The sequence below is a fragment of the Dipteris shenzhenensis genome, unplaced genomic scaffold (genome assembly GCF_047967505.1).
Source record: "Dipteris shenzhenensis isolate YYH24624 ecotype China unplaced genomic scaffold, Dip_SZ_1.0 scaf0560, whole genome shotgun sequence".
Classification (NCBI taxonomy): domain Eukaryota; kingdom Viridiplantae; phylum Streptophyta; class Polypodiopsida; order Gleicheniales; family Dipteridaceae; genus Dipteris; species Dipteris shenzhenensis.
This window is the reverse complement of record NW_028239866.1, coordinates 70,405-94,239: the sequence shown is the minus strand read 5'-3', so window position 1 is coordinate 94,239 and position 23,835 is coordinate 70,405. Positions and strand designations below refer to the sequence as shown.

The 23,835-nt window shown below is 47.1% G+C and overlaps 1 protein-coding gene across 1 annotated transcript; it reads left to right on the top strand.

Moving 5' to 3' along the window:
* Positions 1–20,327: 20,327 nt before the first annotated feature.
* Positions 20,328–20,807, top strand: LOC147878101 (uncharacterized). Its single transcript, XM_087372419.1, has one exon. It carries the CDS (start codon positions 20,328–20,330, stop codon positions 20,805–20,807), a length of 480 nt encoding a protein of 159 aa, XP_087228545.1.
* The last annotated feature ends 3,028 nt before the right edge of the window (positions 20,808–23,835 follow it).

Here is a 23,835-nt window from a genome sequence, read left to right as displayed (position 1 = left end):
TTCCGCTTGGTTACACTAATCAAGAGCTAGCCCAGCGGTTGGCGCTTCACGTTCGAAGGAGGAGGTGGTGGGTTCGAGTACCCGTGCCACTATGCAGAGAGTCTTTTGGGAGCGCCCGAGACCAAGAGAAATACTATATAACTAAGTGTCTAGTCTTGGTTACACTAACCGAGACTAGAGCACTTGGCTAGCCCAACGTTAGGCTCTGCGCGTATGAGGCTGGAGGTCATGAATTTGATACTCTGCACGGGTTAACTTATTTTCTTCGACAGTTTGCTATCTTTGGAGGCACCGCCAAATCATTTTGGCAGTTCTGCTAATTTAGCCACGACTAAATTTAGTTAGTCCCAACTAGCCAGAGTTGGGGCTTTTGGAATCTGATTTCACGGGCATGTTTGTCCGCATTCTTGAGGTTCTTGAGGAAGCAGGCAGGAAATCTTTTTGCTGCGCCAAGGCACTCCGACAAGCTTTAGGTGACGGAGAGCTTCTTTAGAGCCCATAGCTGGCAGACGGAGTTCCACTTGGTTACACTAATCAAGAGCTAGCCGAGAGGTTGGCGCTTCACGTTCGAAGGAGGAGATTGTGGGTTCGAGTACCCGTGCCACTATGCAGAGAGTCTTTTGGGAGCGCCCGCGACCAAGAGAAATACTATATAACTAAGTGTCTAGTCTTGGTTACACTAACCGAGACTAGAGCACTTGGCTAGCCCAACGTTAGGCTCTGCGCGGATGAGGCTGGAGGTCATGAATTCGATACTCTGCACGGGTTAACTCATTTTCTTTGACAGTTTGCTATCTTTGGAGGCACCGCCAAATCATTTTGACAGTTCTACTAATTTAGCCCCGACTAAATTTAGTTAGTCCCAACTAGCCATAGTTGGGGCTTTTGGAACCTGATTTCACGGGCATGTTTCTCCGCATGTCTTGAGGTTCTTGAGGAAGCAGGCAGGAAATCTTTTTGCTGCAAGGCACTCCGACAAGCTTTAGGTGACAGAGAGCTTCTTTAGAGCCCATAGCTGGCAGACGGAGTTCCGCTTGGTTACACTAATCAAGAGCTAGCCCAGCGGTTGGCGCTTCACGTTCGAAGGAGGAGGTCGTGGGTTTGAGTACCCATGCGACTGTGCAGAGAGTCTTTTGGGAGTGCCCACGACCAAGAGAAATACTATATAACTAAGTGTCTAGTCTTGGTTACACTAACCGAGACTAGAGCACTTGGCTAGCCCAATGTTAGGCTCTATGCGTATGAGGCTCGAGGTCCTGAATTCGATACTCCGCACGGGTTAACTGATTTTCTTCCACAGTCCGCTATCTTTGGAGTCACGGCCATTTCATTTTGGCAGTTCTGCTAATTTAGCCCCGACTAAATTTAGTTAGTCCCAACTAGCCACAGTTGGGGCTTTTGGAATTTGATTTCACGGGCATATTTCTCCGCATGTCTTGAGGTTCTTGAGGAAGCAGGTAGGAAATCTTTTTGCTGCAAGGCACTCCAACAAGCTTTAGGTGACGGAGAGCTTCTTCAGAGCCCATAGCTGGCAGAAGGAGTTCCGCTTAGTTACACTAATCAAGAGCTAGCCCAGCGGTTGGCACTTCATGTTTGAAGGAGGAGGTCGTGGGATCGTGTGCCCATGCGACTTTGCAGACAGTCTTTTGGGAGTGCCCGCGACCAAGAGAAATACTATATAACTAAGTGTCATGTCTTGGTTACACTAACCGAGACTAGAGCACTTGGCTAGCCCAACGTTAGGCTCTGCGCGTATGAGGCTGGAGGTCCTGAATTCGATACTCTGCACGGTTAACTTATTTTCTTCGACAATTTGCTATCTTTGGAGGCACCGCCATTTCATTTTGGCAGTTCTGCTAATTTAACCCCGACTAAATTTAGTTAGTCCCAACTAGCCACAGTTGGGGCTTTTGGAATCTGATATCACGGGCATATTTCTCTGCATGTCTTGAGGTTCTTGAGGAAGCAGGTAGGAAATCTTTTTGCTGCAAGGCACTCCAACAAGCTTTAGGTGACGGAGAGCTTCTTCAGAGCCCATAGCTTGCAGAAGGAGTTCCGCTTGGTTACACTAATCAAGAGCTAGCCCAGCGGTTGGCGCTTCATGTTCGAAGGAGGAGGTCATGGGTTCGAGTAATCGTGCCACTATGCAGAGAGTCTTTTGGGAGCACCCATGACCAAGAGAAATACTATATAACTAAGTGTCTAGTCTTGGTTACACTAACCGAGACTAGAGCACTTGGCTAGCCGAACGTTAGGCTCTCCGCATATGAGGCTGGAGGTCATTAATTCGATACTTTGCACGGGTTAACTTATTTTCTTCGACAGTTTGCTATCTTTGGAGGCACCGCCATTTCATTTTCGCAGTTCTGCTAATTTAGCCCGGACTAAATTTAGTTAGTCCCAACTAGCCATAGTTGGGGCTTTTGGAATCTGATTTCATGGGCATGTTTCTCCGCATGTCTTGAGGTTCTTGAGGATGCACGCATAAAATCTTTTTGCTGCAAGGCACTCTGACAAGTTTTAGGTGACGGAGAGCTTCTTTAGAGCCCATAGCTGGGAGACGGAGTTCCGCTTGGTTACACTAATCAAGAGCTAGCCCAGCGGTTGGCGCTTCACGTTCGAAGGAGGAGGTGGTGGGTTCGAGTACCCGTGCCACTATGCAGAGAGTCTTTTGGGAGCGCCCGGGACCAAGAGAAATACTATATAACTAAGTGTCTAGTCTGGGTTACACTAACCGAGACTAGAGCACTTGGCTAGCCCAACGTTAGGCTCTGCGCGTATGAGGCTGGAGGTCATGAATTTGATACTCTGCACGGGTTAACTTATTTTCTTCGACAGTTTGCTATCTTTGGAGGCACCGCCAAATCATTTTGGCAGTTCTGCTAATTTAGCCACGACTAAATTTAGTTAGTCCCAACTAGCCATAGTTGGGGCTTTTGGAATCTGATTTCACGGGCATGTTTGTCCGCATGTCTTGAGGTTCTTGAGGAAGCAGGCAGGAAATCTTTTTGCTGCTGCAAGGCACTCCGACAAGCTTTAGGTGACGGAGAGCTTCTTTAGAGCCCATAGCTGGCAGACGGAGTTCCGCTTGGTTACACTAATCAAGAGCTAGCCGAGCGGTTGGCACTTCACGTTCGAAGGAGGAGATTGTGGGTTCGAGTACCCATGCCACTATGCAGAGAGTCTTTTGGGAGCGCCCGCGACCAAGAGAAATAGTATATAACTAAGTGTCTAGTGTTGGTTACACTAACCGAGACTAGAGCACTTGGCTAGCCCAACGTTAGGCTCTGCGCGGATGAGGCTGGAGGTTATGAATTCGATACTCTGCACGGGTTAACTCATTTTCTTTGACAGTTTGCTATCTTTGGAGGCACCGCCAAATCATTTTGACAGTTCTGCTAATTTAGCCCCGACTAAATTTAGTTAGTCCCAACTAGCCATAGTTGGGGCTTTTGGAACGTGATTTCACGGGCATGTTTCTCCGCATGTCTTGAGGTTCTTGAGGAAGCAGGCAGGAAATCTTTTTGCTGCAAGGCACTCCGACAAGCTTTAGGTGACGGAGAGCTTCTTTAGAGCCCATAGCTGGCAGACGGAGTTCCGCTTGGTTACACTAATCAAGAGCTAGCCTAGCGGTTGGCGCTTCACGTTCGAAGGAGGAGGTCGTGGGTTTGAGTACCCGTGCGACTGTGCAGAGAGTCTTTTGGGAGCGCCCGCGACCAAGAGAAATACTATATAACTAAGTGTGTAGTCTTGGTTACACTAACCGAGACTAGAGCACTTGGCTAGCCCAACGTTAGGCTCTCCGCGTATGAGGCTGGAGGTCATGAATTCGATACTTTGCACGGGTTAACTTATTTTCTTCGACAGTTTGCTATCTTTGGAGGCACCGCCATTTCATTTTCGCAGTTCTGCTAATTTAGCCCGGACTAAATTTAGTTAGTCCCAACTAGCCATAGTTGGGGCTTTTGGAATCTGATTTCATGGGCATGTTTCTCCGCATGTCTTGAGGTTCTTGAGGATGCAGGCATAAAATCTTTTTGCTGCAAGGCACTCCGACAAGTTTTAGGTGACGGAGAGCTTCTTTAGAGCCCATAGCTGGGAGACGGAGTTCCGCTTGGTTACACTAATCAAGAGCTAGGTCAGCGGTTGGCGCTTCACGTTCGAAGGAGGAGGTGGTGGGTTCGAGTACCCGTGCCACTATGCAGAGAGTCTTTTGGGAGCGTCCGGGACCAAGAGAAATACTATATAACTAAGTGTCTAGTCTGGGTTACACTAACCGAGACTAGAGCACTTGGCTAGCCCAACGTTAGGCTCTGCACGTATGAGGCTGGAGGTCATGAATTTGATACTCTGCACGGGTTAACTTATTTTCTTCGACAGTTTGCTATCTTTGGAGGCACCGCCAAATCATTTTGGCAGTTCTGCTAATTTAGCCACGACTAAATTTAGTTAGTCCCAACTAGCCATAGTTGGGGCTTTTGGAATCTGATTTCACGGGCATGTTTGTCCGCATGTCTTGAGGTTCTTGACGAAGCAGGCAGGAAATCTTTTTGCTGCTGCAAGGCACTCCGACAAGCTTTAGGTGACGGAGAGCTTCTTTAGAGCCCATAGCTGGCAGACGGAGTTCCGCTTGGTTACACTAATCAAGCGGTTGGCGCTTCACGTTCGAAGGAGGAGATTGTGGGTTCGAGTACCCGTGCCACTATGCAGAGAGTCTTTTGGGAGCGCCCGCGACCAAGAGAAATAGTATATAACTAAGTGTCTAGTCTTGGTTACACTAACCGAGACTAGAGCACTTGGCTAGCCCAACGTTAGGCTCTGCGCGGATGAGGCTGGAGGTCATGAATTCGATACTCTGCACGGGTTAACTCATTTTCTTTGACAGTTTGCTATCTTTGGAGGCACCGCCAAATCATTTTGACAGTTCTGCTAATTTAGCCCCGACTAAATTTAGTTAGTCCCAACTAGCCATAGTTGGGGCTTTTGGAACGTGATTTCACGGGCATGTTTCTCCGCATGTCTTGAGGTTCTTGAGGAAGCACGCAGGAAATCTTTTTGCTGCAAGGCACTCCGACAAGCTTTAGGTGACAGAGAGCTTCTTTAGAGCCCATAGCTGGCAGACGGAGTTCCGCTTGGTTACACTAATCAAGAGCTAGCCCAGCGGTTGGCGCTTCATGTTCGAAGGAGGAGGTCGTGGGTTTGAGTACCCGTGCGACTGTGCAGAGAGTCTTTTGGGAGCGCCCGCGACCAAGAGAATTACTATATAACTAAGTGTCTAGTCTTGGTTACACTAACCGAGACTAGAGCACTTGGCTAGCCCAACGTTAGGCTCTCCGCGTATGAGGCTGGAGGTCATGAATTCGATACTGTGCACGGGTGAACTGATTTTCTTCGACAGTTTGCTATCTTTGGAGGCATCGCCATTTCATTTTGGCAGTTCTGCTAATTTAGCCCGGACTAAATTTAGTTAGTCCCAACTAGCCACAGTTGGGGCTTTTGGAATCTGACTTCACGGGCATGTTTTTTCGCATGTCTTGAGGTTCTTGAGGAAGCAGGCAGGAAATCTTTTTGCTGCAAGGCACTCCGACAAGCTTTAGGTGACGGAGAGCTTCTTCAGAGCCCATAGCTGGGAGACGGAGCTCCGCTTGGTTACACTAATCAAGAGCTAGCCCAGCGGTTGGCGCTTCACGTTCGAAGGAGGAGGTGGTGGGTTCGAGTACCCGTGCCACTATGCAGAGAGTCTTTTGGGAGCGCCCGCGACCAAGAGAAATACTATATAACTAAGTGTCTAGTCTTGGTTACACTAACCGAGACTAGAGCACTTGGCTAGCCCAACGTTAGGCTCTGCGCGTATGAGGCTGGAGGTCATGAATTTGATACTCTGCACGGGTTAACTTATTTTCTTCGACAGTTTGCTATCTTTGGAGGCACCGCCAAATCATTTTGGCAGTTCTGCTAATTTAGCCACGACTAAATTTAGTTAGTCCCAACTAGCCATAGTTGGGGCTTTTGGAATCTTATTTCACGGGCATGTTTGTCCGCATGTCTTGAGGTTCTTGAGGAAGCAGGCAGGAAATCTTTTTGCTGCTGCAAGGCACTCCGACAAGCTTTAGGTGACGGAGAGCTTCTTTAGAGCCCATAGCTGGCAGACGGAGTTCTGCTTGGTTACACTAATCAAGAGCTAGCCGAGCGGTTGGCGCTTCAGGTTCGAAGGAGGAGATTGTGGGTTCGAGTACCCGTGCCACTATGCAGAGAGTCTTTTGGGAGCGCCCACGACCAAGAGAAATACTATATAACTAAGTGTCTAGTCTTGGTTACACTAACCGAGACTAGAGCACTTGGCTAGCCCAATGTTAGGCTCTGCGCGGATGAGGCTGGAGGTCATGAATTCGATACTGTGCACGGGTTAACTCATTTTCTTTAACAGTTTGCTATCTTTGGAGGCACCGCCAAATCATTTTGACAGTTCTGCTAATTTAGCCCCGACTAAATTTAGTTAGTCCCAACTAGCCATAGTTGGGGCTTTTGAAACCTGATTTCACGGGCATGTTTCTCCGCATGTCTTGAGGTTCTTGAGGAAGCAGGCAGGAAATCTTTTTGCTGCAAGGCACTCCGACAAGCTTTAGGTGACAGAGAGCTTCTTTAGAGCCCATAGCTGGCAGAGAGAGTTCCGCTTGGTTACACTAATCAAGAGCTAGCCCAACGGTTGGCGCTTCACGTTCGAAGGAGGAGGTCGTGGGTTTGAGTACCCGTGCGACTGTGCAGAGAGTCTTTTGGGAGCGCCCGCGACCAAGAGAAATACTATATAACTATGTGTCTAGTCTTGGTTACACTAACCGAGACTAGAGCACCTGGCTAGCCCAACGTTAGGCTCTGCGCGTATGAGGCTGGAGGTCATGAATTCGATACTGTGCACGGGTTAACTGATTTTCTTCGACAGTTTGCTATCTTTGGAGGCACCGCCATTTCATTTTGGCAGTTCTGCTAATTTAGCCCGGACTAAATTTAGTTAGTCCCAACTAGCCACAGTTGCGGCTTTTGGAATCTGACTTCACGGGCATGTTTTTTCGCATGTCTTGAGGTTCTTGAGGAAGCAGGCAGGAAATCTTTTTGCTGCAAGGCACTCCGACAAGCTTTAGGTGACGCAGAGCTTCTTCAGAGCCCATAGCTTGCAGAAGGAGTTCCGCTTTGTTACACTAATCAAGAGCTAGCCCAGCGGTTGGTGCTTCACGTTCGAAGGAGGAGGTCGTGGGTTTGAGTACCCGTGCGGCTGTGCAGAGAGTCTTTTGGGAGCGCGCGCGACCAAGAGAGATACTATATAACTAAGTGTCTAGTCTTGGTTACACTAACCGAGACTAGAGCACTTGGCTAGCCCAATGTTAGGCTCTATGCGTATGAGGCTCGAGGTCCTGAATTCGATACTCCGCACGGGTTAACTGATTTTCTTCCACAGTCCGCTATCTTTGGAGTCACCGCCATTTCATTTTGGCAGTTCTGCTAATTTAGCCCCGACTAAATTTAGTTAGTCCCAACTAGCCACAGTTGGGGCTTTTGGAATTTGATTTCACGGGATGGTTTCTCCCCATGTCTTGAGGTTCTTGAGGAAGCAGGCAGGAAATCTTTTTGCTACAAGGCACTCCGACAAGCTTTAGGTGACGTAGAGCTTCTTCAGAGCCCATAGCTTGCAGAAGGAGTTCCGCTTGGTTACACTAACCAAGAGCTAGCCCAGCGGTTGGCGCTTCACTTTCGAAGGAGGAGGTCGTGGGTTGGAGTACCCGTGCGGCTGTGCAGAGAGTCTTTTGGGAGCGCCCGTGACCAAGAGAGATACTATATAACTAAGTGTCTAGTCTTGGTTACACTAACCAAGACTAGAGCAGTTGGCTAGCCCAACGTTAGGCTCTGCACGTATGAGGCTGGAGGTCCTGAATTCGGTACTCTGCATGGGTTAACTCATTTTCTTCGACAGTCCGCTATCTTTTGAGGTACCACCATTTCATTTTGGCAGTTTTGCTAATTTAGCCCCGACTAAATTTAGTTAGTCCCAACTAGCCATAGTTGGGGCTTTTGGAATCTGATTTCACAGGCATGTTTCTCCGCATGTCTTGAGGTCCTTGAGGAAGCACGCAGGAAATCTTTTTGCTGCAAGGCACTCCGACAAGCTTTAGGTGACGGAGAGCTTCTTTAGAGCCCATAGCTTGCAGAAGGAGTTCCGCTTGGTTACACTAATCAAGAGCTAGCCCAGCGGTTGGCACTTCACGTTCGAAGGAGGTCGTGGGTTCGAGTACCCGTGCGGCTGTGCAGAGAGTCTTTTTGGAGTGCCCGTGACCAAGAGAGATACTATATTATTAAGTGTCTAGTCTTGGTTACACTAACCGAGACTAGACCACTTGGCTAGCCCAACGTGAGGCTCTGCGCGTATGAGGCTGGAGGTCCTGAATTCGATACTCTACACGGGTTAACTCATTTTCTTCGACAATACGATATCTTTGGAGGCACCGCCATTTCATTTTGGTAGTTTTGCTAATTTAGCCCCGACTAAATTTTGTTAGTCCCAACTAGGCAAAGTTGGGGCTTCTTCAGAGAGCTTCTTCAGAGCCCATAGCTTGCAGAAGGACTTCCGCTTTAGGTGACAGAGAGCTTCTTCAGAGCCATAGCTTGCAGAAGGAGTTCCGCTTGGTTACACTAATCAAGAGCTAGCCCAGCGGTTGACGCTTCACGTTCGAAGGAGGAGGTCGTGGGTTCGAGTACCCATGCGGCTGTGCAGAGAGTCTTTTGGGAGCGCCCGCGACCAAGAGATATACTATATAGCTAAGTGTCTAGTCTTGGTTACACTAACCGAGACTAGAGCACTTGGCTAGCCCAACGTTAGGCTCTGCGCGTATGAGGCTGGAGGTCCTGAATTCGATACTCTGCATGAGTTAACTCATTTTCTTCGACAGTTTGCTAGCTTTGGAGGCACCCCCATTTCATTTTGGCAGTTCTACTAATTTAGCCCCGACTAAATTTAGTTAGTCCCAACTAGCCACAATTGGGGCTTTTGAAATTTGATTTCACCGGCATGTTTCTCCGCATGTCTTGAGGTTCTTAAGGAAGCAGGCAGGAAATTTTTTCGCTGCAAGGCACTCCGACAAGCTTTAGGTGACGGAGAGCTTATTCAGAGCCCATACCTTGTAGAAGGATTTCCGCTTGGTTACACTAATCAAGAGCTAGCCCAGCGGTTGGCGCTTCACGTTCGAAGGAGCAGGTCGTGGGTTCGAGTACCCGTGCGGCTATGCAGAGAGTCTTTTGGGAGCACCCGCGACCAAGAGAGATACTATATAACTAAGTGTCTAGTCTTGGTTACACTAACTGAGACTAGAGCACTTGGCTAGCCCAACGTTAGGCTCTGCGCGTATGAGGCTGGAGGTCCTGAAATTGATACTCTGCACGGGTTAACTCATTTTCTTCGACAATCCGCTATCTTTGGAGGCACCTCGGGGGGGTCAGTCATCATATGTAACCCTATCACGTGAGTTCAACAGAAGGGTATTTTTTATTTCTAAAATTTAGAGAAATAAATATACATAAGGGACTAGTTAAAATAATTTTGGAAAAAAATTACAGATTTGTATAGAAAAGGGGTACATTTTATTGATGAAAAATTTACAACTAAGGGATTTAAAAAATAGGCCTTGAACGCACATGATATAGAGGGTTTATACATAGTGCCCCCCCCTAGGGAGGCACCGCCATTTCATTTTGGCAGTTCTGCTAATTTAGCCCCGACTAAATTTAGTTCGTCCCAACTAGCCACAGTTGGGGCTTTTGGAATCTGATTTCACGGGCATGTTTCTCCGCATGTCTTGAGGTTCTTGAGGAAGCAGGCAGGAAATCTTTTTGCTGTAAGGCACTCCGACAAGCTTTAGGTGACGGAGAGCTTCTTCAGAGCCCATAGCTGGCAGAAGGAGTTCCGCTTGGTTACACTAATCAAGAGCTAGCCCAGCGGTTGGCGCTTCATGTTCGAAGGAGGTCATGGGTTCGAGTATCCGTGCGGCTATCCAGAGAGTCTTTTGGGAGTGCCCGCGACCAAGAGAGATACTATATTATTAAGTGTCTAGTCTTGGTTATACTAACTGAGACTAGAGCACTTGGCTAGCCCAACGTGAGGCTCTGCGTGTATGAGGCTGGAGGTCCTGAATTCGATACTCTGCACGGGTTAGCTCATTTTCTTCGACAATCTGCTATCTTTGGAGGCACCGGCATTTCATTTTGGCAGTTCTGCTAATTTAGCCTCGACTAAATTTAGTTAGTCCCAACTAGCCATAGTTGGGGCTTTTGGAATCTGATTTCATGGGCATGTTTCTCTGCATGTCTTGAGGTTCTTGAGGAAGCAGGCAAGAAATCTTTTTGCTGCAAGGCACTCCGACAAGCTTTAGGTGATGGAGAGCTTCTTTAGAGCCCATAGCTGGCAGATGGAGTTCCGCTTAGGTACACTAATAAAGAGCTAGCCCAGTGGTTGGCGCTTCATGTTCGAAGGAGGAGGTCGTGGGTTCGAGTACCCGTGCCACTGTGCAGAGAGTCTTTTGGGAGCACCCGCGACCAAGAGAAATACTATATAACTAAGTGTCTAGTCTTGGTTACACTAACCGAGACTAGAGCACTTGGCTAGCCCAACGTTAGGCTCTCCGCGTATGAGGCTGGAGGTCATGAATTCGATACTCTGCACGGGTTAACTTATTTTCTTCGACAGTTTGCTATCTTTGGAGGCACCGCCATTTCATTTTCACATTTCTGCTAATTTAGCCCCGACTAAATTTAGTTAGTCCCAACTAGCCATAGTTGGGGCTTTTGGAATCTGATTTCAGGGGCATGTTTCTCCGCATGTCTTGAGGTTCTTGAGGAAGCAGGCATGAAATCTTTTTGCTACAAAGAACTCCGACAAGTTTTAGGTGACGGAGAGCTTCTTTAGAGCCCATAGCTGGCAGACGGAGTTCCGCTTGGTTACACTAATCAAGAGCTAGCCCAGCGGTTGGTGCTTCACGTTCGAAGGAGGAGGTTGTGGGTTCCAGTACCCGTGCCACTATGCAGAGAGTCTTTTGGGAGCGCCCGCGACCAAGAGAAATACTATATAACTAAGTGTCTAGTCTTGGTTACACTAACCGAGACTAGAGCACTTGGCTAGCCCAACGTTAGGCTCTGCGCGTATGAGGCTAGAGGTCATGAATTCGATACTCTGCACGGGTTAACTTATTTTCTTTGACAGTTTGCTATCTTTGGAGGCACCGCCAAATCATTTTGGCAGTTCTGCTAATTTAGCCCCGACTAAATTTAGTTAGTCCCAACTAGCCATAGTTGGGGCTTTTGGAATCTGATTTCACGGGCATGTTTGTCCGCATGTCTTGAGGTTCTTGAGGAAGCAGGCAGGAAATCTTTTTGCTGCAAGGCACTCCGACAAGCTTTAGGTGACGGAGAGCTTCTTTAGAGCCCATAGCTGGCAGACGGAGCTCCGCTTGGTTACACTAATCAAGAGCTAGCCCAGCGGTTGGCGCTTCACGTTCGAAGGAGGAGGTTGTGGGTTCGAGTACCCGTGCCACTATGCAGAGAGTCTTTTGGGAGCGCCTGCGACCAAGATAAATACTATATAACTAAGTGTCTAGTCTTGGTTACACTAACCGAGACTAGAGCACTTGGCTAGCCCAACGTTAGGCTCTGCGCGTATGAGGCTGGAGGTCCTGTAATTGATACTCTGCATGGGTTAACTCATTTTCTTCGACAGTCTGCTATCTTTGGAGATACCTCGAGGGGGTCACTCATCATATGTAACCCTATCACGTGAGTTCAACAGAAGGATATTTTTTATTTCTAAAATTTAGAGAAATAAATATACATAAGGGACTATTTAAAATAATTTTGGAAAAAAATTACAGATTTGTATAGAAAAGGGGTACATTTTATTGATGAAAAATTTACAACTAAGCGATTTAAAAAATAGGCCTTGAACGCACATGATATAGAGGGTTTATACATAGTGTCCCCCCCGAGGGAGGCACCGCCATTTCATTTTGGTAGTTCTGCTAATTTAGCCCCGACTAAATTTAGTTAGTCCCAACTAGCCACAGTTGGGGCTTTTGGAATCTGATTTCACGGGCATGTTTCTCCGCATGTCTTGAGGTTCTTGAGGAAGCAGGCAGGAAATCTTTTTGCTGTAAGGCACTCCGACAAGCTTTAGGTGACGGAGAGCTTCTTCAGAGCCCATAGCTGGCAGAAGGAGTTCCGCTTGGTTACACTAATCAAGAGCTAGCCCAGCGGTTGGCGCTTCATGTTCGAAGGAGGTCGTGGGTTCGAGTATCCGTGCGGCTGTCCAGAGAGTCTTTTGGGAGTGCCCGCGACCAAGAGAGATACTATATTATTAAGTGTCTAGTCTTGGTTACACTAACTGAGACTAGAGCACTTGGCTAGCCCAACGTGAGGCTCTGCGTGTATGAGGCTGGAGGTCCTGAATTCGATACTCTGCACGGCTTAGCTCATTTTCTTCGACAATCTGCTATCTTTGGAGGCACCGGCATTTCATTTTGGTAGTTTTGCTAATTTAGCCTCGACTAAATTTAGTTAGTCCCAACTAGCCATAGTTGGGGCTTTTGGAATTTGATTTCACGGGCATGTTTCTCTGCATGTCTTGAGGTTCTTGAGGAAGCAGGCAAGAAATCTTTTTGCTGCAAGGCACTCCCACAAGCTTTAGGTGATGGAGAGCTTCTTTAGAGCCCATAGCTGGCAGATGGAGTTCCGCTTAGTTACACTAATCAAGAGCTAGCCCAGCGGTTGGCGCTTCATGTTCGAAGGAGGAGGTCGTGGGTTCGAGTACCCGTGCCACTGTGCAGAGAGTCTTTTGGGAGCACCCGCAACCAAGAGAAATACTATATAACTAAGTGTCTAGTCTTGGTTACACTAACCGAGACTAGAGCACTTGGCTAGCCCAACGTTAGGCTCTCCGCGTATGAGGCTGGAGGTCATGAATTCGATACTCTGCACGGGTTAACTTATTTTCTTCGACAGTTTGCTATCTTTGGAGGCACCGCCATTTCATTTTCGCAGTTCTGCTAATTTAGCCCCGACTAAATTTAGTTAGTCCCAACTAGCCATAGTTGGGGCTTTTGGAATCTGATTTCAGGGGCATGTTTCTCTGCATGTCTTGAGGTTCTTGAGGAAGCAGGCATGAAATCTTTTTGCTGCAAGGCACTCCGACAAGTTTTAGGTGACGGAGAGCTTCTTTAGAGCCTATAGCTGGGAGACGGAGTTCTGCTTGGTTACACTAATCAAGAGCTAGCCCAGCGGTTGGCGCTTCACGTTCGAAGGAGGAGGTGGTGGGTTCGAGTACCCGTGCCACTATGCAGAGAGTCTTTTGGGAGCGCCCGGGACCAAGAGAAATACTATATAACTAAGTGTCTAGTCTTGGTTACACTAACCGAGACTAGAGCACTTGGCTAGCCCAACGTTAGGCTCTGCGCGTATGAGGCTGGAGGTCATGAATTTGATACTCTGCACGGGTTAACTTATTTTCTTCGACATTTTGCTATCTTTGGAGGCACCGCCAAATCATTTTGGCAGTGCTGCTAATTTAGCCCAGACTAAATTTAGTTAGTCCCAACTAGCCATAGTTGGGGCTCTTGGAATCTGATTTCACGGGCATGTTTGTCCGCATGTCTTGAGGTTCTTGAGGAAGCAGGCAGGAAATCTTTTTGCTGCAAGGCACTCCGACAAGCTTTAGGTGACGGAGAGCTTCTTTAGAGCCCATAGCTGGCAGACGGAGTTCCGCTTGGTTACACTAATCAAGAGCTAGCCCAGCGGTTGGCGCTTCACGTTCGAAGGAGGAGGTTGTGGGTTCGAGTACCCGTGCCACTATGCAGAGAGTCTTTTGGGAGCGCCCGCGACCAAGAGAAATACTATATAACTAATTGTCTAGTCTTGGTTACACTAACCGAGACTAGAGCACTTGGCTAGCCCAACGTTAGGCTCTGCGCGTATGAGGCTGGAGGTCATGAATTCGGTACTCTGCATGGGTTAACTTATTTTCTTCGACAGTTTGCTATCTTTGGAGGCACCGCCAAATCATTTTGGCAGTTCTGCTAATTTAGCCCCGACTAAATTTAGTTAGTCCCAACTAGTCATAGTTGGGGCTTTTGGAATCTGATTTCACGGGCATGTTTGTCCGCATGTCTTGAGGTTCTTGAGGAAGCAAGCAGGAAATCTTTTTGCCGCAAGGCACTCCGACAAGCTTTAGGTGACGGAGAGCTTCTTTAGAGCCCAGAGCTGGCAGATGGAGCTCCGCTTGGTTACACTAATCAAGAGCTAGCCAAGCGGTTGGCGCTTCACGTTCGAAGGAGGAGGTTGTGGGTTCGAGTACCCGTGCCACTATGCAGAGAGTCTTTTGGGAGCGCCCGCGACCAAGAGAAATACTATATAACTAAGTGTCTAGTCTTGGTTACACTAACCGAGACTAGAGCACTTGGCTAGCCCAACGTTAGGCTCTGCGCGTATGAGGCTGGAGGTCCTGAAATTGATACTCTGCACGGGTTAACTCATTTTCTTCGACAGTCTGCTATCTTTGGAGATACCTCGAGGGGGTCACTCATCATATGTAACCCTATCACGTGAGTTCAACAGAAGGATATTTTTTATTTCTAAAATTTAGAGAAATAAATATACATAAGGGACTATTTAAAATAATTTTGGAAAAAAATTACAGATTTGTATAGAAAAGGGGTACATTTTATTGATGAAAAATTTACAACTAAGCGATTTAAAAAATAGGCCTTGAACGCACATGATATAGAGGGTTTATACATAGTGTCCCCCCCGAGGGAGGCACCGCCATTTCATTTTGGCAGTTCTGCTAATTTAGCCCCGACTAAATTTAGTTAGTCCCAACTAGCCACAGTTGGCGCTTTTGGAATCTGATTTCACGGGCATGTTTCTCCGCATGTCTTGAGGTTCTTGAGGAAGCAGGCAGGAAATCTTTTTGCTGTAAGGCACTCCGACAAGCTTTAGGTGACGGAGAGCTTCTTCAGAGCCCATAGCTGGCAGAAGGAGTTCCGCTTGGTTACCGGAGCTCCGCTTTGGAGGCACCGGCATTTCATTTTGGCAGTTCTGCTAATTTAGCCCTGACTAAATTTAGTTAGTCCCAACTAGCCATAGTTGGGGCTTTTGGAATCTGATTTCATGGGCATGTTTCTCTGCATGTCTTGAGGTTCTTGAGGAAGCAGGCAAGAAATCTTTTTGCTGCAAGGCACTCCGACAAGCTTTAGGTGATGGAGAGCTTCTTTAGAGCCCATAGCTGGCAGACGGAGTTCCGCTTAGTTACACTAATCAAGAGGTAGCCCAGCGGTTGGCGCTTCATGTTCGAAGGAGCAGGTCGTGGGTTCGAGTACCCGTGCCACTGTGTAGAGAGTCTTTAGGGAGCACCCGCGACCAAGAGAAATACTATATAACTAAGTGTCTAGTCTTGGTTACACTAACCGAGACTAGAGGACTTGGCTAGCCCAACGTTAGGCTCTGCGCGTATGAGGCTGGAGGTCATGAATTCGATACTCTGCAAGGGTTAACTTTTTTTCTTCGACAGTTTGCTATCTTTGGAGGCACCGCCAAATCATTTTGGCAGTTCTGCTAATTTAGCCCCGACTAAATTTAGTTAGTCCCAACTAGCCACAGTTGGGGCTTTTGGAATCTGATTTCACGGGCATGTTTTTCCCATGTCTTGAGGTTCTTGAGGAAGCAGGCAGGAAATCTTTTTGCTGCAAGGCACTCCGACAAGCTTTAGGTGACAGAGAGCTTCTTTAGAGCCCATAGCTGGCAGACGGAGTTCCGCTTGGTTACACTAATCAAGAGCCAGCGGTTGGCGCTTCACGTTCAAAGGAGGAGGTCGTGGGTTTGAGTACCCATGCGACTGTGAAGAGAGTCTATTGGGAGCGCCCGCGACCAAGAGAAATACTATATAACTATGTGTCTAGTCTTGCTTACACTAACCGAGACTAGAGCACTTGGCTAGCCCAACGTTAGGCTCTGCGCGTATGAGGCTGGAGGTCATGAATTCGATACTCTGCACAGGTTAACTGATTTCCTTCGACAGTTTGCTATCTTTGGAGGCACCGCCATTTCATTTTGGGAGTTTTGCTAATTTAGCCCGGACTAAATTTAGTTAGTCCCGACTAGCCACAGTTGGGGCTTTTGGAGACTTCACGGGCATGTTTTTTCGCCTGTCTTGAGGTTCTTGAGGAAGCAGGCAGGAAATCTTTTTGCTGCAAGGCACTCCGACAAGCTTTAGGTGACGCAGAGCTTCTTCAGAGCCCATAGCTTGCAGAGGGAGTTCCGCTTGGTTACACTAATCAAGAGCTAGCCCAGCGGTTGGTGCTTCACATTCGAAGGAGGAGGTCGTGGGTTCGAGTACCCGTGCGGCTGTGCAGAGAGTCTTTTGGGAGCACGCACGACCAAGAGAGATAGCCCATAGCTTGCAGAAGGAGTTCTGCTTGGTTACACTAATCAAGAGCTAGCCCAATGGTTGGTGCTTCACGTTCGAAGGAGGAGGTCGTGGGTTCGAGTACCCGTGCGGCTGTGCAGAGAGTCTTTTGGGAGCGCGCGCGACCAAGAGAGATACTATATAACTAAGTGTCTAGTCTTGGTTACACTAACCGCGAGACTAGAGCACTTGGCTAGCCCAATGTTAGGCTCTATGCATATGAGGCTGGAGGTCCTGAATTCGATACTCCGCACGGGTTAACTGATTTTCTTCCACAGTCCGCTATCTTTGGAGTCACTGCCATTTCATTTTGGTAGTTCTGCTAATTTAGCCCCGACTAAATTTAGTTAGTCCCAACTAGCCACAATTGGGGCTTTTGGAATCTGATTTCACGGGATGGTTTCTCCCCATGTCTTGAGGTTCTTGAGGAAGCAGGCAGGAAATCTTTTTGCTACAAGGCACTCCGACACGCTTTAGGTGACGCAGAGCTTCTTCAGAGCCCATAGCTTGCAGAGAAGGAGTTCCACTTGGTTACACTAACCAAGAGCTAGCCCAGCGGTTGGCGCTTCACTTTCGAAGGAGGAGGTCGTGGGTTGGAGTACCCGTGCGGCTGTGCAGAGAGTCTTTTGGGAGCGCCCGAGACCAAGAGAGATACTATATAACTAAGTGTCTAGTCTTGGTTACACTAACCAAGAGTAGAGCAGTTGGCTAGCCCAACGTTAGGCTCTGTGCGTATGAGGCTGGAGGTCCTGAATTCGATACTCTGCACGGGTTAACTCATTTTCTTCGACAGTCCGCTATATTTGGAGGCACCACCATTTCATTTTGGTAGTTTTGCTAATTTAGCCCCGACTAAATTTAGTTAGTCCCAACTAGCCACAGTTGGGGCTTTTGGAATCTGATTTCACGGGCATGTTTCTCCGCATGTCTTGAGGTTCTTGAGGAAGCAGGCATGAAATCTTTTTGTTGCAAGGCACTCCGACAAGCTTTAGGTGACGGAGAGCTTCTTCAGAGCCCATAGCTTGCAAAAGGAGTTCCTCTTGGTTACACTAATCAAGAGCTAGCCGAGCGGTTGGCGCTTCACGTTCGAAGGAGGAGGTCGTGGGTTCGAGTACCCGTGCGGCTATGCAGAGAGTCTTTTGGGAGTGCCCGCGACCAAGAGAGATACTATATAACTAAGTGTCTAGTCTTGGTTACACTAACCGAGACTAGAGCACTTGGCTAGCCCAACGTTAGGCTCTGCGCGTATGAGGCTGGAGGTCCTGAATTCGATACTCTGCATGGGTTAACTCATTTTCTTTGACAATCCGCTATCTTTGGAGGCACCGCCATTTCATTTTGGTAGTTCTGCTAATTTAGCCCCGACTAAATTTAGTTAGTCCCAACTAGCCACAATTGGGGCTTTTGGAATCTGATTTCATGGGCATGTTTCTCCACATGTTTTGAGGTTCTTGAGGAAGCAGGCAGGAAATCTTTTTGCTGCAAGGCACTCAGACAAGCTTTAGGTGACGGAGAGCTTCTTCAGAGCCCATAGCTTGCAGAAGGAGTTCCGCTTGGTTACACTAATCAAGAGGTAGCCCAGCGGTTGGTGCTTCAGTTTCGAAGGAGGAGGTCGTGGGTTTGAGTACCCATGTGGCTATGCAGAGAGTCTTTTGGGAGCGCCCGCGACCAAGAGAGATACTATATAACTAGGTGTCTAGTCTTGGTTACACTAACCGAGACTAGAGCAGTTGGCTAGCCCAACGTTAGGCTCTGCACGTATGAGGCTGGAGGTCCTGAATTCGATACTCTACACGGGTTAACTCATTTTCTTCTACAGTCCGCTATCTTTGGAGGCACAACCATTTTATTTTGGCAGTTCTGCTAATTTATCCTCGACTAAATTTAGTTAGTCCCAACTAGCCATAGTTGGGGCTTTTGGAATCTGATTTCATGGGCATGTTTCTTCGTATGTCTTGAGGTTCTTGAGGAAGCAGGCAGGAAATCTTATTGCTGCAAGGCACTCCGACAAGCTTTAGGTGACGGAGAGCTTCTTTAGAGCCCATAGCTTGCAGAAGGAGTTCCGCTTGGTTACACTAATCAAGAGCTAGCCCAGCTGTTGGCGCTTCACGTTCGAAGGAGGAGGTCGTGGGTTCGAGTACCCGTGCCACTGTGCAGAGAGTCTTTGGGAGCACCCGCGACCAAGAGAAATGCTATATAACTAAGTGTCTAGTCTTGGTTACACTAACCGAGACTAGAGCACTTGGCTAGCCTAATGTTAGGCTCCACGCGTATGGGGCTGGAGGTCCTGAATTTGATACTCTACACGGGTTAACTGATTTTCTTTGACAGTCCGCTATCTTTGGAGGCACCTCGGGGGGGTCACTCATCATATGTAACCCTATCACGTGAGTTCAACAGAAGGATATTTTTTATTTCTAAAATTTAGAGAAATAAATATACATAAGGGACTATTTAAAATAATTTTGGAAAAAAATTACAGATTTGTATAGAAAAGGGGTACATTTTATTGATGAAAAATTTACAACTAAGGGATTTAAAAAATAGGCCTTGAACGCACATGATATAGAGGGTTTATACATAGTGCCCCCCCCGAGGGAGGCACCGCCATTTTATTTTGGCAGTTCTGCTAATTTAGCCCCGACTAAATTTAGTTAGTCCCAACTAGCCACAGTTGGGGCTTTTGGAATCTGATTTCATGGGCATGTTTCTCCGCATGTCTTGAGGTTATTGAGGAAGCAGGTAGGAAATCTTTTTGCTGCAAGGCACTCCGATAGGCTTTAGGTGATGGAGAGCTTCTTCAGAGCCCATAGCTTGCAGAAGGAGTTCCAGTCCATTCTTCAGAGCATCATATGATCAGGGAACCTTTGTGAAGGTGAAGGGAATTCAGTGAGGTGGAGTTCCACTCAACAGCTCACCCCAAAACTCAGTCAAGAGGATTCTTTGGATCATTGTAGGGGACCAAACCGGGGAGCAAAGGAAAAGAGAAAAAATTTCGAGGTGAGAACTTTGCCCTCGTGACAGAGCAGTTGGGGCTTTTGGAATCTGATTTCACGGGCATGTTTCTCCGCATGTCTTGAGGTTCTTGAGGAAGTAGGCAGGAAATCTTTGTGCTGCAAGGCACTCCGACAAGCTTTAGGTGACGGAGAGCTTCTTTAGATCCCATAGCTTGCAGAAGGAGTTCCAGTCCATTCTTCAGAGCATCAGATGATCAGGGAACCTTTGTGAAGGTGAAGGGAATTCAGTGAGGTGGAGTTCCACTCAGCAGCTCACCCCAAAACTCAGTCAAGCCGATTCTTTGGATCACCGTAGGGGACCAAACCGGGGAGCAAAGGAAAAGAGAAAAAATTTCGAGGTGAGAACTTTGCCCTCGTGACAGTGGTATCAGAGCTGAAAGAATTGAGCAGAGTCAATTCACCCAAAGTTTCAACTTGATCAGTTTGGGGAGTCAATTGAGTTGACAATTTTTCCCACAGTCTGTGTTTTCTCAGACAGACAGTCCAGCCAGTTGGAGAACCATTTTTTAATTCATGGGTGACTCAAATGAGGTCAATGGTGCTGAACCAAGCAATACTAGGAGTCAGACCAAGATCAAGTTCCAAGAACATGATGCAAGGCTTGAGGCCATCGAACTTGCGCTCAGTGAGTTGCAGGCCCCAGCCAGGGGCTGTTACAGCAGCAACTTTCAGAAGCAAAGATTGAGCTTGCTCATGTGATGAGCAAGCTAATGAAGGATGATGGGACCGGACCATCTGGAAGGCATCGGGTAAAGCTTAAGGAACCCGAACCCTACAAGGGCGCATGAGAGGTAAAGGTATTGGAGAACTTCATCTACGACATGCAACAATACCTTGCCCTTGCCAAGATAGTTGAGCCCGAAGAGCAAGTACTTCATGCCTCAACCTACTTGGTGGACGATGCAAAGCTATGGTGGTGGAATTACAAGGAGGATGAGAGGACCAACCGCAACACCTACACCATTTCGACATGGGAGGAGCTCTCACAAAGGCTGAGGCTACAGTTTCTGCCCTCTAACATTGAATGGAAGGCTCGGGATGCCTTGGACAGTCTCAAACACACCGGAACCCTGAGGGAGTTCATCAAGGCTCACTCCTCCCTTATGCTACAGATCAAGGAGATGAGTGAGGCTGATCGGTTGTACTACTTCATCAAAAGGCTGAGGCCTTGGGCACATGACGAGCTCATGAGGGAGCATGTCAAGATGGTGGCTGAAGCTTACGAGGTGGCTGAACGCCTCATTGATTGGCAAGAGAAGAATCACAGAGGCGAGAGACAAGCCCAAGACCAAGTCAAGTGAACAAGGGATCCCTCCATTCAAGAAGAAGAAATTCAAGAGGTTTGGCTGCAAGAATAAGAAGAAATACGGACCGATGGGGGAGGTTTCAGTTGAGCATGCCAAGCCCAAGTTTACTGCAGCTCAGAAAGGTAAAGGCAAAGTGAACACTACTCAGCCCAAAAGCAATGTGGGATCGGTGAAGGCTTCATCAAGTCATTCAGCCCCAAAAGGAAGCGGATGCTATATTTGCACGGGGGATACACTTTGCTAGGGACTGCTGCCCTATGAGGAAATCACTACAAACCATCCAGGAAATAGAGAATGAGCAGCCCACTCAGACCATGACACCCCTCCAGCTTCTAGGAGCAATGAGTGAAGACAAGGTAGCCTCAGATTTGCTGTTTATTACTACAACAGTAAATGGACACATAGTACGGCTATGGTGGATAGTGGGGCCAGCCACAACTTCATCACTTCCAAGAAGGCAAAGGAGATTGGACTGAAATCAGAGATCAGCAAGGGGAAGGTCATGAAAACAATAAATACCCCAGGCCAAGTAGTGGCAAAGGTGGCCAAAGGGGTAAGTGTTGAAGTGGGAGGCTGCTTTAACAGATCAGAGTTTTCAGTAGTGGAAATGGATGACTTCGAGCTAGTGTTTGGACAAACGTGGCTGAGAGCAAACAAGGTGCTCATTAATAGCCATGATGAGCAGTTGGTTTTCTGCAAAGATGGAGGTTGGGAGGTAGTGAAAGCTTCAAGGCAAAAGGGAGGTCCCTTACCCCAACTCCTCTCAGCCATGCAGTTAAAGAAAGCAGTAAGGAAGGGAAGTCAAGCTTATCTAGTGGTAATCAAGGAGCATGAGGATGACTCAGCTGCAGTCAAAAGACATGTACCACATGAGGTTCAGGATTTGCTGACAAGGCATGCTAATATCCTACCTGAGAAGCTTCCAAGGGAGCTTCCTCCAAAGTGGGATATACCCCAGTTCAGATCCTCTAGTCAAGGCACCCTACCGTTTATCTCAAGAAGAGAACAAGGAGCTGAAGGTTCAGTTGCAAGAGTTGCTTGAGGTAGGATTTATCCAACCCTCAAAGTCTCCATACGGAGCTCCCACAACAACACAAAGCAACTATAGACGCGCTTGATAGAAGTGCAAAATAGCAGGCACGTCTATAGCGTTGCTTGAATAGAGAAATTATGGGCACGTCTAATAGCGCATCTAATAGCTCATCTATTTGCACGTGTATTAACATGTCTATTTGCACATCTACACTGAGGAAATACGGGCCCGTCTAACATTGCGTTTATCAATGCGTCTATTTGCATGTCTATTAGCGCATTTACACTGGGAGTTATACGCGTATTTAGACGCAAAACAGAGAATACAGAAAGTGAGATTTTGGTGTACATCATTGCTTTCCAAACATTGCGCATGATTACCAAAGCACATAATTTTAACAAAAACATCAATGCTTTTTTGCAAGCCCACATATACAAGAATTAAGTGAGGTGAGGAGAATGAGACAATATGTAAAATAGTTTTGCCAATATCAATGATGGGCTACTGTTCAATCTCATCCTCAATGAGATCAACCCTTGCCAAACTATCTACTTCAAAATCCAAACAAGTGTTTAGATCTACAAATACATTCAACCCACTACTACTTGTGCTACTCATGTGCTCATCGAAATCAGCATCACCAATGGTAGGCTCGTCCTCACGGGTAATGGCCTCAATATCTGTATCTCCTATCTCATGATCATCCTTCTCTCTCGTATCATGGTCATCATCACATCCATGGCCATGATCATCCTCCATACGCTCCATATTAGTAAATGTACTATACATCACTTTGGAACGTGGCATAATAGGTATGACATGCCACCATCTATTATTATCCACCATTGGTTGATAGACAACCTAATTCAAACACAAATACAATCATGTTATTTTCCTTGCATCAAATATTTAAAAGTGAGTATTTTTATATGTGTGCATAGTACGTGTTCACATTGTTGCGGTAGTACTAGTGTGTCCTTCCTACTTTGCCAAAACTTTGTGGAGTCAATAGTTACAAAGCCACTTGCATAGCGTTTGATAGTTGCATTAGGGCCTCTTTCCACCACGTCCTTAAACCACTTTACATCCAAAACATACACAAAGAAGCGTTGAAATTCAAGCTTAATAATATCTTGGATTATGCCACAATAATCATCCATGGCTCCATTGGCTCCCTCAAAGCTAGCAATGATGCTACAATCTTGTGTGTTTCTCTTATTATCAATCCGTTGTGTTCGAAAATGCTTGCCCTCACACCATATTATAGCATTGAACATAGTGCACTACACCAAGAAAAAATCAATTAAATAAGCAATCTAAATTATTGAAAGCTCCTAACTTATGCATAACATTCTATATACCGACCTTGCTCATGCATCCCCTAGCATACTCCCATTCCTCCATTGTGATATGCATCCCCTCGTCTTTCTCTGCTTTCTCCATTTCATCAAGTAGCCAATCCACATGAATATCCTTTGGAAGTGCTCTTAGATACTGAGGGTATGGCACATGAGATCCGTGGTGTGTATGAAAGAGGGCCCTTTCTTCTTGTTATCTTGCCGTTGCATCCTCGTATCTTGTCACCCATCTTTTCATCACATCACTATTAAGCATGCAATAGAGGTTGATACTATTATGCAACTCCATGTCTATTACTTTGTTGCATCCTTTCCCTTGAGGCACAATAGAGGTCATCCTTAGGTCTTCATCATCTCTCCATAGTCGTGGGAGAGAGCTATCCACATCAACAAGAAACTCAGAAATATATACAAGTGACTCTTGTACCAACCAACCCTCGGCCATTCTACCTTCGGGTCTTGCATTTTGTCTCAAGAAGCCCTTCAAGGTCTTCATGAAGCACTCGAGGAAGAACAACAATCATGCATGTATAGTACCACATATAGCAATCTCATCCACCAAATGCACTATAAGATGTAGTTGGCTTGTGAGAATAGAACATGGAAATGTCTCCTCCACTAAACAAACCAC

Coding starts and splice junctions, on each gene's coding strand:
- LOC147878101 (XM_087372419.1), top strand. CDS start 20,328: ATGCAACAATACCTTGCCCTTGCCAAGATAGTTGAGCCCGAAGAGCAA.